This window comes from Hibiscus syriacus, unplaced genomic scaffold (genome assembly GCF_006381635.1).
Source record: "Hibiscus syriacus cultivar Baekdansim isolate YM2019G1 unplaced genomic scaffold, ASM638163v2 tig00110183_pilon, whole genome shotgun sequence".
In the NCBI taxonomy this organism is placed as follows: domain Eukaryota; kingdom Viridiplantae; phylum Streptophyta; class Magnoliopsida; order Malvales; family Malvaceae; genus Hibiscus; species Hibiscus syriacus.
Window position 1 is genome coordinate 576,850 of NW_024062614.1, and position 15,561 is coordinate 592,410.

General features: G+C 36.8%; 1 protein-coding gene across 2 annotated transcripts; it reads right to left on the reverse strand.

The window, feature by feature from the left end:
- Nucleotides 1-1,805: 1,805 nt before the first annotated feature.
- LOC120217120 (ubiquitin carboxyl-terminal hydrolase 8-like) lies at nt 1,806-15,239 on the reverse strand. 2 transcript variants are annotated; one of them, XM_039214335.1, is made up of 13 exons: nt 14,904-15,239; nt 14,477-14,683; nt 13,953-14,094; nt 13,450-13,509; nt 13,279-13,374; nt 12,657-13,001; nt 12,426-12,566; nt 11,896-12,066; nt 11,349-11,606; nt 4,066-4,214; nt 3,273-3,827; nt 2,892-3,165; nt 1,806-2,271 (listed from the first exon to the last, which is right to left on the reverse strand). In XM_039214335.1, the coding sequence occupies exons 1-13, from the start codon at nt 15,221-15,223 to the stop codon at nt 2,155-2,157; spliced, it is 2,835 nt and encodes a 944-aa protein (XP_039070266.1). In that variant the 5' UTR covers nt 15,224-15,239; the 3' UTR covers nt 1,806-2,154. The 2 variants fall into 2 exon arrangements, with proteins under 2 accessions (XP_039070266.1, XP_039070265.1); XM_039214334.1 differs by having other exon boundaries at nt 3,273-3,822; nt 4,052-4,214.
- Between the last annotated feature and the right edge of the window lie 322 nt (nt 15,240-15,561).

Here is a 15,561-nt window from a genome sequence, read left to right on the forward strand (position 1 = left end):
AATAGTTTGAACTATCTTCGGAGAATAAAAGATTACATGCTCATTTATAGGAGATCAGATCATTTAGAAATTGATTGATTTTAATTTCTCTAGGTGCAAAGATAGCAAGAAATCTACTTCATGTTATATTTATATGTTAGTTGGAGGAGCTATATATCGGAAAAATATCAAATGAACAATTGTAGCTTCATCCACTATAGCAACATAGATTGAAGCATGATATGAAACATTAAACCATGAAATATGGTTGTTTAACTTTTTCATTGGACTATTTATTTTGGATAAAGTAGAAAGACCACTTAAATTATTTTGTGACAATAAGCTAGCAGTTCTATATTTTAACAATAATAGCAGCTCGTTGAAGCCAATGCATATTAACATAAAATTCCTAATTATGAAAGAGATAGTACAAATGATAAATATCCATAAAACACATCAAGATAAACTCTATGATAGCAGATCCGTTCACAAAAATTATAACACTAAAGGTCTTTCATGAGCACACTGCTCATATGAATGTTATAAGTTGATGGTATCCTTGTTTGAGTGAGAGTTTTGTTTGCTTATGTTTGTTTTGAGACATTTATGTATTTGGTTTTTTTCTGATTAGAGATAAAATATTCATTTTATTTAATTTCTTTTATTGTTTAGAGATTGACTCCACTTATATTTAAATAGGACCAGTTAAAAATAAACATGTGAGACCCACATTGCATGTAATTACATGTTATGCTCCATGATTAGTCTATGGCATTTGACTGTATTTGTATACGTGATCATTGATAGGTCTAGTCATAATTGATATGAAAAAAGTCACTTTGATCATATATAGATATAATTGACGAACGAGATTATTATGGAATATCTATTGTATGATAGTAAATTTTAAACTCATATGGTCATACATTTATCCAGAAATATATGTTGCCCAAGTAGGAGATTATTACATTAAAATCCATAATTATGGACACATATTTTTAATATATATTGTTATTATAAAGTATGACACAAAATTAAGTGACCAATATGTTGTAAAAGTCCTAAAGTATTAGAAATATCATGAAAATAAAAGTGTGGATACTATTAAAGTTGTATTTATAATTTAATGAATTACAGAGTTATAAATACATATAATAATTAATTCTTAAATCAACTATATAAATAGGGTATATACTCGAGATAAACCTTTCTTCGAGAATCTCAATCCTAAGGTAATCTTCAAGATCTCAATATTTAAGGTAATCTTCAAGATTCAACCTTCTAGATTCTAGTTAATCTTCGACAATAGATTCAAATACATTTTCACAAATATAATTTATTATTCTTAATAATTTGGCATGTTTGATTTCATGTTTAATTATGTGTTGATTCTAATATGACATTTCCAATGACATTGATGATTATGTCCGTATTGAAAGTACAGATCGGGCTGGTAAAACAGGATTGGCAACAGCTTTCTTTAATGAAGGCAATTTGTCACTGGGTAGGCACTAGCTGAGCTAATGCAAGAAGCAAGTCGAGAGGTTCTTGCATGGCTCGAAGGTGACTGCTTCAGTTATCATTCTCCTAGTTGCAAAACAGAGATTGGTATCTTAAGATAATCATTCTTTACCTTTCAAGAAAAACCAGAAAAAAAAGAATTTTTTTTCTCTTTTTTGTAGTACTGCCCATTACTCATTTGATGTAATCGGATATAAGTAGGAACATGAAGAATACACAAAAATGAACAAACAACCAGAAAAAAAAGGTATATTTGACACCATGAACTAAGCACTTACACCAGAGTGAATCACAGAGCTTCATCGTTGGAATCAGAACCATTAAAACAATGTACACGGACTAGGTGAAGGGTTACATCCCCATCTGCGACAAAAATGGAATTGCACCATATCTTTCTCCGGATTAAGCTCTACATGTAAGAAAATGTTTGATCATTGTAATAACTTACCTCTTTCAATTGAGGCATTCAGAAATTGTACAACCTGTGATCATGTATTTATCTCCTATTTCACTTTTTAGACTGTAAACAAAACAAAGTCTCGTTCTTATTGCCCCCTTAACCTTTCATTAAAATCTCTATTACCTTCCTTCGGTTGGCCGGCACCATTGGTTCCGGCAATGGAAAGGGAAATGCTTCTATTTGACTATGTAAACTTACACCTCCTTCACTCTTCTATAGAAAAGAACATAGGCAGCAGATGTCTTGATTCTGTCTTCACTGACCGGGAAAACTCTGTCATCGTCGAACTCGTACCACCTTCCATGCCCGAGCTGCAAATGTTGAAATATATATAAGGATGTCAAGTCCACAGGAACATGCAGAAGAATATGTAATAAGCAATTTAAAGTATGATGCCCCTAAATCTTCAAACCTTTCATTTCTACTTTTAGAGCCTAGAAAATATCTGATTTCTGTAACTTTTTGATATAACATAATGCTGAATTTCAAAAATTAATAGAGATGCCAAAGAAGCCTTAAAACAATTTACTGAGAAGAACAAAAGACATATAAGCATGAAACAATTTCAAGAAAATTCCGAGGCAATATCTACTTGTTGCCCAATTTTCTTGGAAAACTGAATTTCAAACTAACCATAACACACATTAGTTATTGATTAAAACGAACAATCCCCTATAATTGTATACCCCATGTTTAAAATGGCATTCAACAGGCTAGTCAGTCACCTACCTAAATACCAAGCCATTAAATAAACGTGAGAACCTATTTCATTTGTTGATACTACTATTACTAGTACATGCTTTTGAAATTCTAACATGAGAAAATCACAAATAGAGAAATTCTATCCATGGCAGTGAAATAGTAAGACCAGAAAGAAGTAAATTCTAACAAAATCTCATGAAACATAAGATCGAAAAGATGTAACACTTACATCAACAAAAGCAGTATAATGACCGCCTCCCATGCCTCCATAGTGATTACTTATTGCATATAATTGGTAACGATTGGAGAATTGGCCATCAGTAGGGGAAATGTAATTGGAGAGGTCGAGATCATGAATTGGAAAGTCCACGTACGTTTCTAACTTGTTCTTGAAAAATCGGCTATACGAGAATCTCTTTAAATGAATAACTAAAATCTCAGGCAATCTCCAAAGATCCAACTTTTTGTTGGCTTGTTGAGGCTTCTTGCACCTAGGGCAGTACCTAGATACAATCACAATACTCATAATTAGATTCAACAAGAATATGATTACTTCATCAAGAATATATACTATGAACTAAAGTATATATTGGGGGGAAGACAGACTAACCACATGTCATCCGGTCCTAAAGGTTCCTCCTGCAAGAAACCTTCCAGACATCTATACAAGGAAATGGATTCTTGAGGCCTCCTTGTAAACAGCTGGGTCTTGAAAACCTCAGGCAATGAACTGAGAAGGCATGTGTCATACTTTTCAATCATCTTATCTGGCCAGTGAACGCTCACATCCAGCTGCTTGGTAAATCTTGATACTTGTACAGGGTCATTCATCTTTATCTCTACTGGATCCATTTTATCAACCAAGTAGAATTTGAAGTCAGTGTTTAGATGAAAATCATTCTCTGCTACACTGTCTGAACCTGTATCACTATCCGAAACTAAGGGGCTAATAATATCCTCCATCTTAGAAGTTTCACTAACAGTATTTCCTATCTCATCACCATCATAATCATTTAATGTATCTTCAACTGAAATTAGAAATGGACTAAGTAACTTTAGAAACTGATTACGGATCTCAAATCCACTTGAAAGATTTTGCATCCTTGATACAAGAGGAACACCAAATGGCTTCCAGTTTGATGCCATCACACCAAAACTATTCAACCTGGTAACGTATAAAAAACTACATGAGTAGATAAACAATTATCAGAATTTTCCAATTTCAACAAGTGACATAACAACAAAAATTCCAGTGATCTTTCCAATAAATGGACATGAGCTAGAAGATGAGCTCAATCTAAAATAAATTTGGTATGGTTAAGAGCATCTTGTTTGCCAAACCAACCAACTAATACAGTCTATGCCACAAGAATCTTGACAATATGGGGTAAGGGAACACATACCTTTCCAGCTGCTGATGTGAGAATACAACTAAGGGGTAAGTCTCACTAACTTTTGGTAAGCGATAGGCGACAAGTCTGTCATCATCTCTAATCAAGGCTAATGAATCAGACGGGTCATCCAGTAAACGGAAAATTTGGTTCTTGTACATCTGCATATAAGTTCAAAAGCTAGTGTTCATAAAGAAAACCAAAGAGGGGTAAAAGTGAAACCCCATAATATGGTAGTCCAGTCCATGTAAAAACAAGAATAAAAAACTGATTTTTCTATGAGTGAGTCATATAAAGTAAACGGTCTAAGCACTCAAATTACATGGCCTAAACTTTCCTAAAGACAAATGGAGAACCAATATGCAAGACCACAAGGATGATCCAAGAGAAACCTAGAATATTGATCTTTACAGTTACATGGCCTAAACTCTCCTTAAGATGAATGGAGAACCAATATGCAAGATGCAGAGGAATGATCCCAAAGAAACCTAGAATTCTGAGCTTTCCAGTCACATGCAAAGTCAAAAGATTTATTTCTTCATTGTGACTGTTTTTTTTATAAGATTTGAAGGTCTCTTTAAAAACCTCCTTCTTGATTAATGGAACTTGTAAAGAAGCTTCTTAATCATCGGAAGGAGGAAAAGAGTGCCTTATAATTTCATTGAAGAAAATAAGAATTACAACCTTGGAAAGAAAAATCCAAGTAGAACCCTTACAACAATTCTTGAGCCTTAAAACCGAACTATAGAAGTCAACAACATAATAATCAACCTATACCAGCCTTTGCTAGAGCATCGGCATCCATATTAGCTGTCCTTGCAATCCATCTAACAACCCCCCCGACAGTTTTAAGACACTCAACAATATCTCTAACAATGAAACCATAAACAGCTGGACATGAGACAACCTTATTGATCCAGTCTACTGCAACTCTGCTATCACTCTCTATGATCAACCTATCTTTAACCCTCCCTAGGACAAAGGTAAAGAAAGAGATACCCCTTTGGATAGCTTTAAGTTCCTTCAATGTTGGAGGTCCAGAACCATCCGGTTCCTGAAAAGAACCAAGGATTGCACCAGAATGATCCCTCATAAGACCACCCAGACCTGATTTTTCCCAATCACAACTAATTGCTGCATCCACATTCAACTTGATGAAACCCGTAGGGGGAGGTAACCAAGGGGTTATGGAAGACTTCAAGAAATTGTAGGACGAGTAAGAATCCCCTATAGAAGGATCAGAGATTAAGGAGTCCTTAGGAATAGAAACATCCTTATTCTTTGCTAAATACCAAGAGGCCAGCCTAACTCTTGTTAAGAAGAATAATTCAGTCTGATCGAGCTTCCCCCCTTCAAAAACTATGTAATTCCTGAATTTCCAGATTGTCCAAATAACAGCCCCAGGAATGAAAGTCCAAATTACCGAATTAGATTTCAACTCATCCCAAGTAAGAAGAAATTTTTTTGCTTCTGCAGAAAACACAGAACTAAATCTCCAAAAAATTATAAATTATTCCACAAAGACCACGCAACCGAACAGGAGAAGAATAGATGCGAAGAAGATTCTTCAACCATTTTACAAAGAGGGCATAAGCCATCCTCAATACCTTGAACTCCTCTTTTAACCAATTCGGATTTAACTGCAATTTTTTGAAGCACAATTTGCCAAACTAATGTTTCAACTCTAGAGGGAACCAATCCTCTCCAAACAATCTTGTTCCAGAAATGAGACTCTTCTGAAATTGAAGCACAACTCTTACACAAGAACCGACTGTATAAACCCCATCCCCACTGCCTTTCCAGATCAATCCATCGCTAGAATCAATAGATAGAGAGAAAGAAGAAATGATGCTCACCAAATTGCACCATTGTTCAAGCTCCCAATCGTTTAAATTTCTTCGAACTTTAACATCCCAAATCCAGCCCGAAGAAAGAAATTCCCCAAACTCACAAAGTTTACCGAATTTATTAGTTGACAGTGAAAACAGTCTAGGAAATAGAATCTGAAACGGAAAATCAGCAGCCCAGCTATCTTGCCAAAATCGAACATGCTTACCATTTCCGACATAAAACTTGCACAAACTACGGAACTTACAACCAAATGAGTCTTGTTTGAAATGGTTATTAACCACTGATCTCCACAACCAGGAGGATTGATTGCTGTCAAACAATAATCTAGAAGAGTCAATGTTGTATTTGCTACAAATAAAATTCCTCCAAACAGAATTTCTCTCATTTGCAAACCTCCAAGACCATTTCCCTAGCAATGCTCTGTTCATAGAAATCAGATTCCGAACTCCCAAGCCTCCCTCAGTCTTTGATTTGCAGACATCATCCCATTTAACCCAGTGTATCTTCTTAATACCATTGCTCCCTCCCCATAAAAAATTAGACATAATAGAATTGAGAGTCTTGAGGATAGAAGCTGAAATCTTGAAGATAGACAAAAAATACGTAGGTAGTGAGGACAGAACGGATTTGATCAAAACCAGTCTCCCTGCTAAAGAAAGAGTAGCAGCCTTCCAACCTGCTAATTTAGAGTGAAAATTCTGTACCACTGGTTCCCAGATAACAGAGGAATTCCTAGTAGCACCTAGAGGGAGGCCTAGATAATTAGATGGGAAGTTTCCCACCAAACAACCGATAGAATCTGCCCAAGTTTTAACCTCCTGTTGGGATATATTAATCCCGAAGAGTCTGCTTTTCTTAAGGTTTAGTTGAAGCCCTGACATAACCTCAAATACTCTAAGCACCCTCTTCACATTCATAATTTGAGTCTTCAAAGCTCCACAGAAAATAATTAAGTCATCCGCAAACTGCAAGTGTGAAAGATTAAAATACCCCTCCTCCTTGCCAACTGTCAAACCAGCAAATAAATCCTCCGAAACAGCTCTTCGGATTAAAAGATTCAATAATTCCCCCACTAGGTTAAAAAGTAAAGGCGAGAGTGAACATCCCTATCTAAGGCCCTTGGCCATTGGAAACTCCTCGGATGGAACCCCATTAACTAACACTGAGATTGAAGCTGTAGAAACACATCTCCTAATCCAACTTATCCATGTGAAACCGAAACCCATTTTTTCCATCACCTTGAACAAAATAGGCCAGTCAACCGTATCGTATGCCTTTTTGAAATCAACTTTAAACACACAACCCTTTAGCCCTTTCTTCCTCCAATAATCAATACCCTCGTTAGCAATGAGTGAGCAGTCCAAAATTTGTCGACCGGGAATAAAAACGAATTGAGTCAGGCTTATAAGATCTCCTATACAACTTCTAAGCCTCCTTGAAAGACACTTGGATAATATCTTATACACTCCTCCTACTAGGCTTATAGGTCTATAATCATCAAGACTTCCAATGTTAGATTCCTTAGGAATAAGGGTAATAAAAGTATGGTTAATACCATGTTCCCATTCTTTCCCCACAAAAAATCTGTGAAAAAACTGCATAATATTCCCCTTAAGAACAGACCAAAACCTTTTAAAAAAACCCAAATTCAATCCGTCGGGCCCCGGAGCTTTATTGCTATCACAAGACTTTAGAGTTTCCCAAACCTCCTCCTCGGAAAACTCCTTCTCTAAAAGCATATTCTGTTCGAAAGAAATTCTGGGAAAAACCAAACCAATATCTTCAACTTCTAAAGTAGACAGATCATTATAAATTTTGAAAAAATGATCTTTGACCTTGGCCTTGATAACAGTTGGATCGTGAGTAGTATTCCCATCAACAATTAAAGCATTCAGAGCATTTCGTTTCCTCCTAACTGAAGCACAAGTATGAAAGAATCTTGTGTTTCGGTCCCCATCATTAAGCCACTTCTTCCTAGAATTTTGAAGCCAAATCTGCTCCTCAATTCTGTGAAGTCTCCATAACTCTGCTCTACAAACACTAAGCTCTTTAGCAATCCCCTGAACAGAGCTGTTATTCAGCTGCTGGGCGTCCTCCTCAAGCTTTTGAATTTTCTTTTCCAAATCTGATATTGCTACTCCCGGAAATTGATTCTTCTTCCCTGACCATTTCTTGATGGCAGCTTTAGAGTTCTTCAAAATACTTAAGATCCCACCTTTTCTCCCAGTCTTCTTACAGTCTGTGATAGAATGTCTGACCATATCCTCAAAGCCGTCTTCCTCCATCAGATAATTAAAGAGTCTAAACAGTCTTTTCCCCCAATCAATACCTTCATCTTTCAATAAAATAGCATTGTGATCTGAAATGGATTTAGGAATAAGAGACTGAGAAATCTCAGGAAAAGTAGCTAAAAATTGACCATCCACCAAGAATCTGTCCAATCTAACAAAAGTTGGATCATCTTGGTTATTACACCAAGTGAACCTTCCCCCCATTCAAAGGCAGATTAATTAAACCTAAAGACTGAATAAACTGAGAGAAAATCCTCATAGAGAACCTATTATGTGCTTTACCCACCTTCTCATCTTCACACAAGTAAACATTAAAATCTCCTCCAACACAAACCGGCAGATTCTGTCCAGAAATGAACACACTGAGTTCTTCAAAAAAACTCTCTTTTTCTTCCTCCACTGAAGGCCCATAAACATTAATGAGGACACTTCTGACTTGATGCAACCTGAATTTCCCTACAACAGCAATGAATCTTCTGTTAATGCAGTGATTTTCCATCTCAAACACATTGTCATCCCAACAACATAATAAGCCCCCTGAAGAACCAATAGCTGGAGATTCAATAACACTCTGAAGAGTATTCAGTCCATTCCTTCTCAGAAAAGACCTTTGAACCTTCTCTACTTTAGTTTCTTGTAACCAAAGAAAAGAAGGATATGAGCTAGAGACCAATCTCTGGACTGCTTTCTGTTTTTCTCTTTTCCCCAAGCCCCTAACATTCCATGAAATTATTGCTAATTTGTCTTTCATTAAAATTTCTTGAAAACCTGACTTCCCCACTATGGCAACTCAACTGGCCAAATTCAAGCCCTGTTCTAATTTAATTATTTTGTCCAGAAAAGCTTCCTTCCCCTTAGTAAAAGAGACCCCCAAAATCTGACTCACTTGCCATGTGGCTACTGCTTCATCTAAAAGCTCTGAGAATTCTGTAGAAGAGGCTGTAAAAATATTAACATGTTCTAGAGCTTCTCTTACCAATGATCTTCTTGCCCTTCTTTTGCAAAATCCTGATTTGGAATTAATCAAATGACTGTCCGTAACACAACCCTCTGGCTCTCCATCGAGACTACTAATCCCAGCTTTCTCTACTAAATTTGTCTCCTCTCTGCCTGGAGAATTAAGCTCTGCTGCTGTAGAAATCTTTTGTATTGGCGTGCAGACCTGATCACAAACTTTCTTTTGAACTGGAACAACCTCTGTAACATTAATTTCCTTATGAATCTCCCCATGCCAATGTTTTCTCTCCCTCCTTCTATAAACTTTGCTGTAACTGGCCATTCTCCTTCTCTGTAGAGGCTCACTTTTTGTGGATAGCGAGCTTCTATGCACCACCATCGCTTTATTTCTTAACTGGCTCTTCAAACAATTCGATTTAGGAACTATCAGCGAAAAATTAGGATCAGGAACCTCAATATCTACACTGGCAGACGAAGCTGAAATGCAACTGGTCCCTTTATTCTTGTTTTTAACACTGCTAGCCTATATAATTCCCCTGTTTTTAACCAGTTTACCAAACTTGTTAATTGTATATCCTGGCCCAGAAGGAAAAAACTTTGAAGCCTCCGATCCAGTCAGCTCATTGTCAACAGATAGGGCCTCCGGCCCATTAGCCGAAATATTTGAATTTCTGATGCCCAAACCTGCAAACTCACCTACTATGGTATTCCTACCATTCTGAACACCTGACAACCCTCTTTTAATGCCTTTCCCATGTTTAGAAAGTCTTGGAAAGTGCATTTCCCCATCAGACTGTGCTGTGCCGAAAGAAACACCATCATCATTCCACAAGTCAACCTTCTGTCTGAACATCTCTGCTGATTTGACTGAACTTTCCTCATATTCTGACTTCTCCCTGACTCTACCTTCCTCAGACCCCAACTCGCCATACTGTTTCCCATCTGCACCGATCACCGGAAAAAATTTGAAAAAAGGATTTGCATCTTCCCAGCCCGCTCCAACTTTGATCTTAATCCGATACGATCTGCCATAGGATCCAAAATTAGTGAATTCTGGAACATCGAAAGGACTTGCAACTCGCAAAAGAATCCTCACAGACGAGAGATCCTCCCTGTTCTTAGTGGACTCATGGATTTCTACCATACTTCCCCATCTCCCAGCAGATCGTTCCAAGAAGGATTCATCCCAACATAACAGAGGAACCCCACTTAACTCAAGCTGACAATAAGCCATTGGAACACCTTCTTCATTCAGTAAAGGTGCTAATCTATCAAAACAAAAGTTTATTACATCTCTCTTCTTTGTCCATGCCTCCATCATCTCTTCGAGAGATTTGAAAATGATAACACAGGAATTACGGACATAACCCCAACCAACAATCTGAACTTCGTAACCATTAGTAATGAAGAACTCCTGAACTGACTTAATATCTAAAGAGAGCTTAAAAATCCCTGTTAAAGATCTTTTGACCCAATTCTGATTCTCAGAGGGAATATGCATTTCCATAACATTCTTCAATGCTTTCTCCCTTTGATTCCCAACAGAATGTGTCTCCCTATACCCCAAAGTATTGTTCCTCATATCCTCAGTCAGTAAAGCCTCTTTGTACGATCTGTCATCCCTAACACTCCTACTGGAAAAATCAGCCTCTTTCAACTTTGAAGGACCTGCTGTAAACAAAACTGGACCCAACTGAACTGGACTATTCTTGGCCACATTCCTTGGACGAACTTCATTGTATTTTGCAACACCAACTGAAATCCTTCTCCCATCTATCAGTGAATCATTTAACATATCAATTGCTCTCCTCAAACTGAACAAAAGCGAAAGTGGAAAATCTATATTTTGGGTTTTTAGTTTCTTTCGGGATGAAAACTCTCTCCACAGTTCCCTGAGACGAAAAAATATCTCTAAGCTCACGCTGAGAAACTCTCCTACTTAGATTATCGACAAAAGCCTTCCAGACCTCGCCTGAACCTATTTTCCCTTTCAACTTTTCTCTCTCTCTCTCTCTACTTTTCTCTCTCCACATTCATTGTGACTGTTAATTTAATAACAACTTTAAGTTACAGTTCTAAAGTCCAATTATGTAACTTAGAGCATTCAAAGTGCCTCAAGATGCTTGAGGGAAAAAAGCCATCTGAGATGTAAGTCATTACTCCCTATCATAGAAAAAGAAAAGTCTAGCTGCATACCTCAGCCACAAGCAGGATTTCATCACTTCTTAAAGAACATGCCACACTTAATTTGTCGAGGAGATCCTTCAGCCTCCCACACTTGGGAACCGTAAAAGTAAATGGAATTGGCAATGCAATCCCATCAGTGCTGAAAACAGTCACAGTCATTGTCCGCATAGTTGTTGAAGGTAATGGCAGTGTCAGGTACATAAATGGATCAAATGTCACGGAGACCTTCTTGCAAACGGGGCAAACCAAAGTTGATCGGTACTGACCCTAGAATTAAACAAAAGACACGATGAAAAAGAAGGAAGTTCAAGTCAAGAAAAACTCCAAGAAACAAATAAGAAAACAAGATGAAGATTCATTGTTATGTCAAACATTAAAAAACTAATTAGAATAAACGCTGAAACTTGAAGTATTTCTGGTGCTAATGAACAGCCATTTGAGGAAGCTTTAAAGTTTTAACTATAGAATACTCGAAAAATTTATAATATTTAGCATGAATACCATAAACTCCAATAATTAAACAGTTATAAGACAACATAAACTTCAATGGACTCACTTGGCAGACGTCAACTATGATGGAATCATTGCGAGCCAAATGATTTTGCCAATATTCATCTGCCACTTCTTTATCTGGACAGGCCTCAGCATCCTTAGCTTCTATATATGGCTTGTGTTTTACACGATTCAAATCTTCATGAAGGCCATCCAGTAGAAAAGCAAGAAATTCCTACATCACAACCATAAAATATAACTCACTGTTGGCAGAGGAAAAGGAACCACGAAATTAAAGAAATATAGCTAGAATTAGGATATCCCTTAATTTTGGAACAAGACCTTTTCCTTCCACTTTTTCAGAGAAACAAGAAACACTTAGCCCTCACTACATGCTCTTCCTTTGTTATTTATTTAATATGTGAGGGGAACTGGGATGTTAACGTTTTAGAATTACCCAAAATGAACATTTAGTAATCAAACTAAGTAATTTCATAATTTAGACACTGCTCAGGCAGTAAGTAATTGACAGAAAAGAAAACAAGGAAATAGAAATGAAACCACATTTCTTATAAGCAAAGTAACTTTACTAACTTGTGAATCATGCTGATTATAACCACTGAATTGGGGAGCAAACTTAGAAAGTTTGAACTTGAACATTCTTGGAGCCACTGGAGTTGCACCTGGAGCCCATAGCTTCCGCAGCAGTTCTCCAAATGCTAAAACAAGTTCACCCTAAGCATGCAAGAGATAATTATGAGAAGAAAAAAAATGTAAATGAATATGAAGAAAGAAACTTCATGGATGAAAGAAGGAATATCATACATTCATTCCCAGGGGGTTTTCATGATTTATATCTTTCCGATAGTCTCCAAGGAAGTAGTCAACAAGCTGTGGTGTATGAACCAAACACTGTATTGCACTGTTCATGAAACAAGTATTACCAAGATTTTGTAGTCCTGTCAAACCCAATAGACCAATGCCCCTATAACTGCTACCAAAGAGTGATGCACCATCTGGAGTTGAATAAGAGCTAAGGCTGTTACTACTCTTATTTATCTTGACTCGACTCTTGCCAGGGCTATTTTCTGTCTTAGACCATTCTGCCAATCTCTCATTGGACTCTTTTGTTGATACAAAAAACCCATGAACATTCAATTCAAGAAGAACCTGCATACGAAGGGAGTAGAAAATGAAGCTTTTGAAGGGCTGCCAGGCATGGAAATACACACAGAAAGGGTCTCTAATTTACTAAAACCAGTTTCCTTCCACAGGTATAAAGTCTCTGTAAAAAGACAACGAATCAGATGTTTTATATCATTTTAATTTTTTAACAATTGTGCTTTAGGAAAAAAATCTTGATAAATGACAAAGAAGCAGATTAAACCAACAAATTGGAACAGTAAGGTCGATAAAAGTACAAATACAGTAGACCAACTAGTCACACCTCTTTCCCTGGTTTTCTAGGAGAAATGTTGGGCAAATTGATTCTTTCATTTGTAAGAAACTGGCTTGTCTGCCCTGAGAAGTCCCAAATCTGCAACTGCACAACAATGAATAAAAACCATGAACTACCTTCGCCAAACATGGCACCATTTTTACTCATTGCAAAACCTACCGGCTCGGACTGGGAACTAAAAATAATGCAAGCTCTTCTATAAAGATCAACCGCATTGTCCTGAAACAAACAACTGTCAAATATTGGAAGTAAAGCCCTATATTCAAAAAGCAAGGATAAGAGTCAAGACCTATAAAAAAAAAAAGCCAGATCCAGTCCCCGTCATATTTTACTAATAGCAATGAATATTCACCAACCAAAACCACATCAAACTGCCAGGAAATGGGTCCACCGATCAATATTTATGCAAAAGGAACAATCTCAAGATGACAACTGCCAGCATAGAACAAAGAGACTAAAATCTTAAGAATTAATTTCTTCCTTTTAGAGGAAAAGGAAAGAGGAATTTCAAACACCCCCCCCCCCCGAAAAAAAAACAACATCAAAGAGGAAAGAAAATGGATTTCATGCAGCGGTAATTCACATACCAAAATCACACAGTTCAGTAACAAAACTCCAGAAAAAAAATATACTAATAACAAGGGACTGGAAAAGAAAATGACCTTTAAACTTATCTTCACTAACAACAAATTTGTTTCTGGTGAAAAAGAAAGCCTTATTTGCAAAGGAAACAACTCTTGAGATTGAACTTCAGAAACATGACTGTATGTAGCATCTTCTATCGATGTTTTGGAGTCATTGTGCCTAAAAATGGAGAATAAATGAATAGTTAAAAGGAGCATAAAATCAACACCTTCAACACCAAAGGTAACAAGTTCTAAAAACGGTCAGCAGATGCAAATTCTCCAACATCGATAGAAAAGTAGAAAACAAGACAAAAGTACTTGTTGGTGATACAAAGGCAGGCATATACCAAAAAACAGTCGATGAAAAGTAGAAATCATCTAAACTAGTTCAACTAGATAGTATTTTTGTTTATCTCTAAATCAAGAACACCTACAATGGAGGGTCAAACAATGAAACTATAAGAATAAATGAAATATCAAACAAGCCTAACCATTCATCTCTGGGTTTAATATAGACCTAAATCAAACCCAAACAGCATTGCAAAACAAACTCATCTCACCATTTAAGAGTCCTCAGCCACAATGCTTCATTAACCAAAGCATATTCACGGCCAGAGACACCTTCCACCTTATCCCTACTCGTGAAACTCTCCTCCTTCCTCAAGTCCAGTACAATTTCAGAATCACCAGAGCCATGGTTGGATGACACAGTGTACAAAATGCCTCCAATTTGGTCGAAAACACTTCTCTGAGCCTCCCTCCACCACCTGAGATTAAAGGAAAGAAGCTTGTAATCGGAAAAGAACACTGAAACTACAGTGAATCGCATTTTTTTTTAATGAAAGTAAGTGAAATGCTGAATCATGCAACTGACTTTAACCAGACAAAAACCTTGAATAAGTTAAATCATTCGGTTTCGTTTCACTTTTTTTTTCACAGCAACCAAACAGAAGATTACAAAAATTTAAAATTTCAAAAGTAGACGACCTGTACGGAACTAGGTAGAGTTTATTGCGATTGGTTTCGTCGTCGTCCGGCTCGTCATACTCGTCGCAATCGAGGCGGGAAGAGAGAGGGCGCTTACGAGCGTAAGGATGGTAATCCAGGTCGAAGAGATGATCGTCGTCCTCCGAGGAGAAGATGTCATCCATCGACAAGAACACTACGGCGCGTGCGGCTTTCCACAACACGGCTTTAAAAAGCCTGAGAGAGGACGATGAAAGGCTTGCAAGCTTCAACGATAGCAAACGCGTCGTCGTTTTGGCGATTATGATTGGGAAATTGAGCGTCTCTTTGATCCCGTTCATAATAATAACAATAATAATAATAAATTTTAAATTCCTTTGTTTTGAATTAATTCAGTAAAAGGAATTAATGACGCCCCCCAAATAAATAAGCAACCTCATTTCAATAGTAATTAAATAATAAAATATTAAAAGTTCATAAATAAAAGGGTAAATATGCGAATAGTCCTCATATTTTCAGTATGACCTATTTCAGTCATCAATTTAAAAATTAATGAGAAATGATCCCTAACATTATCAATCCTTTTAATTTTAGTCCCTAATGTTATCGATCCACTTGATTTTAGTTCCTCAGTCATTAAATCCCGTTCAACTTTAGTCCCTCAACAATGTTAGAGACT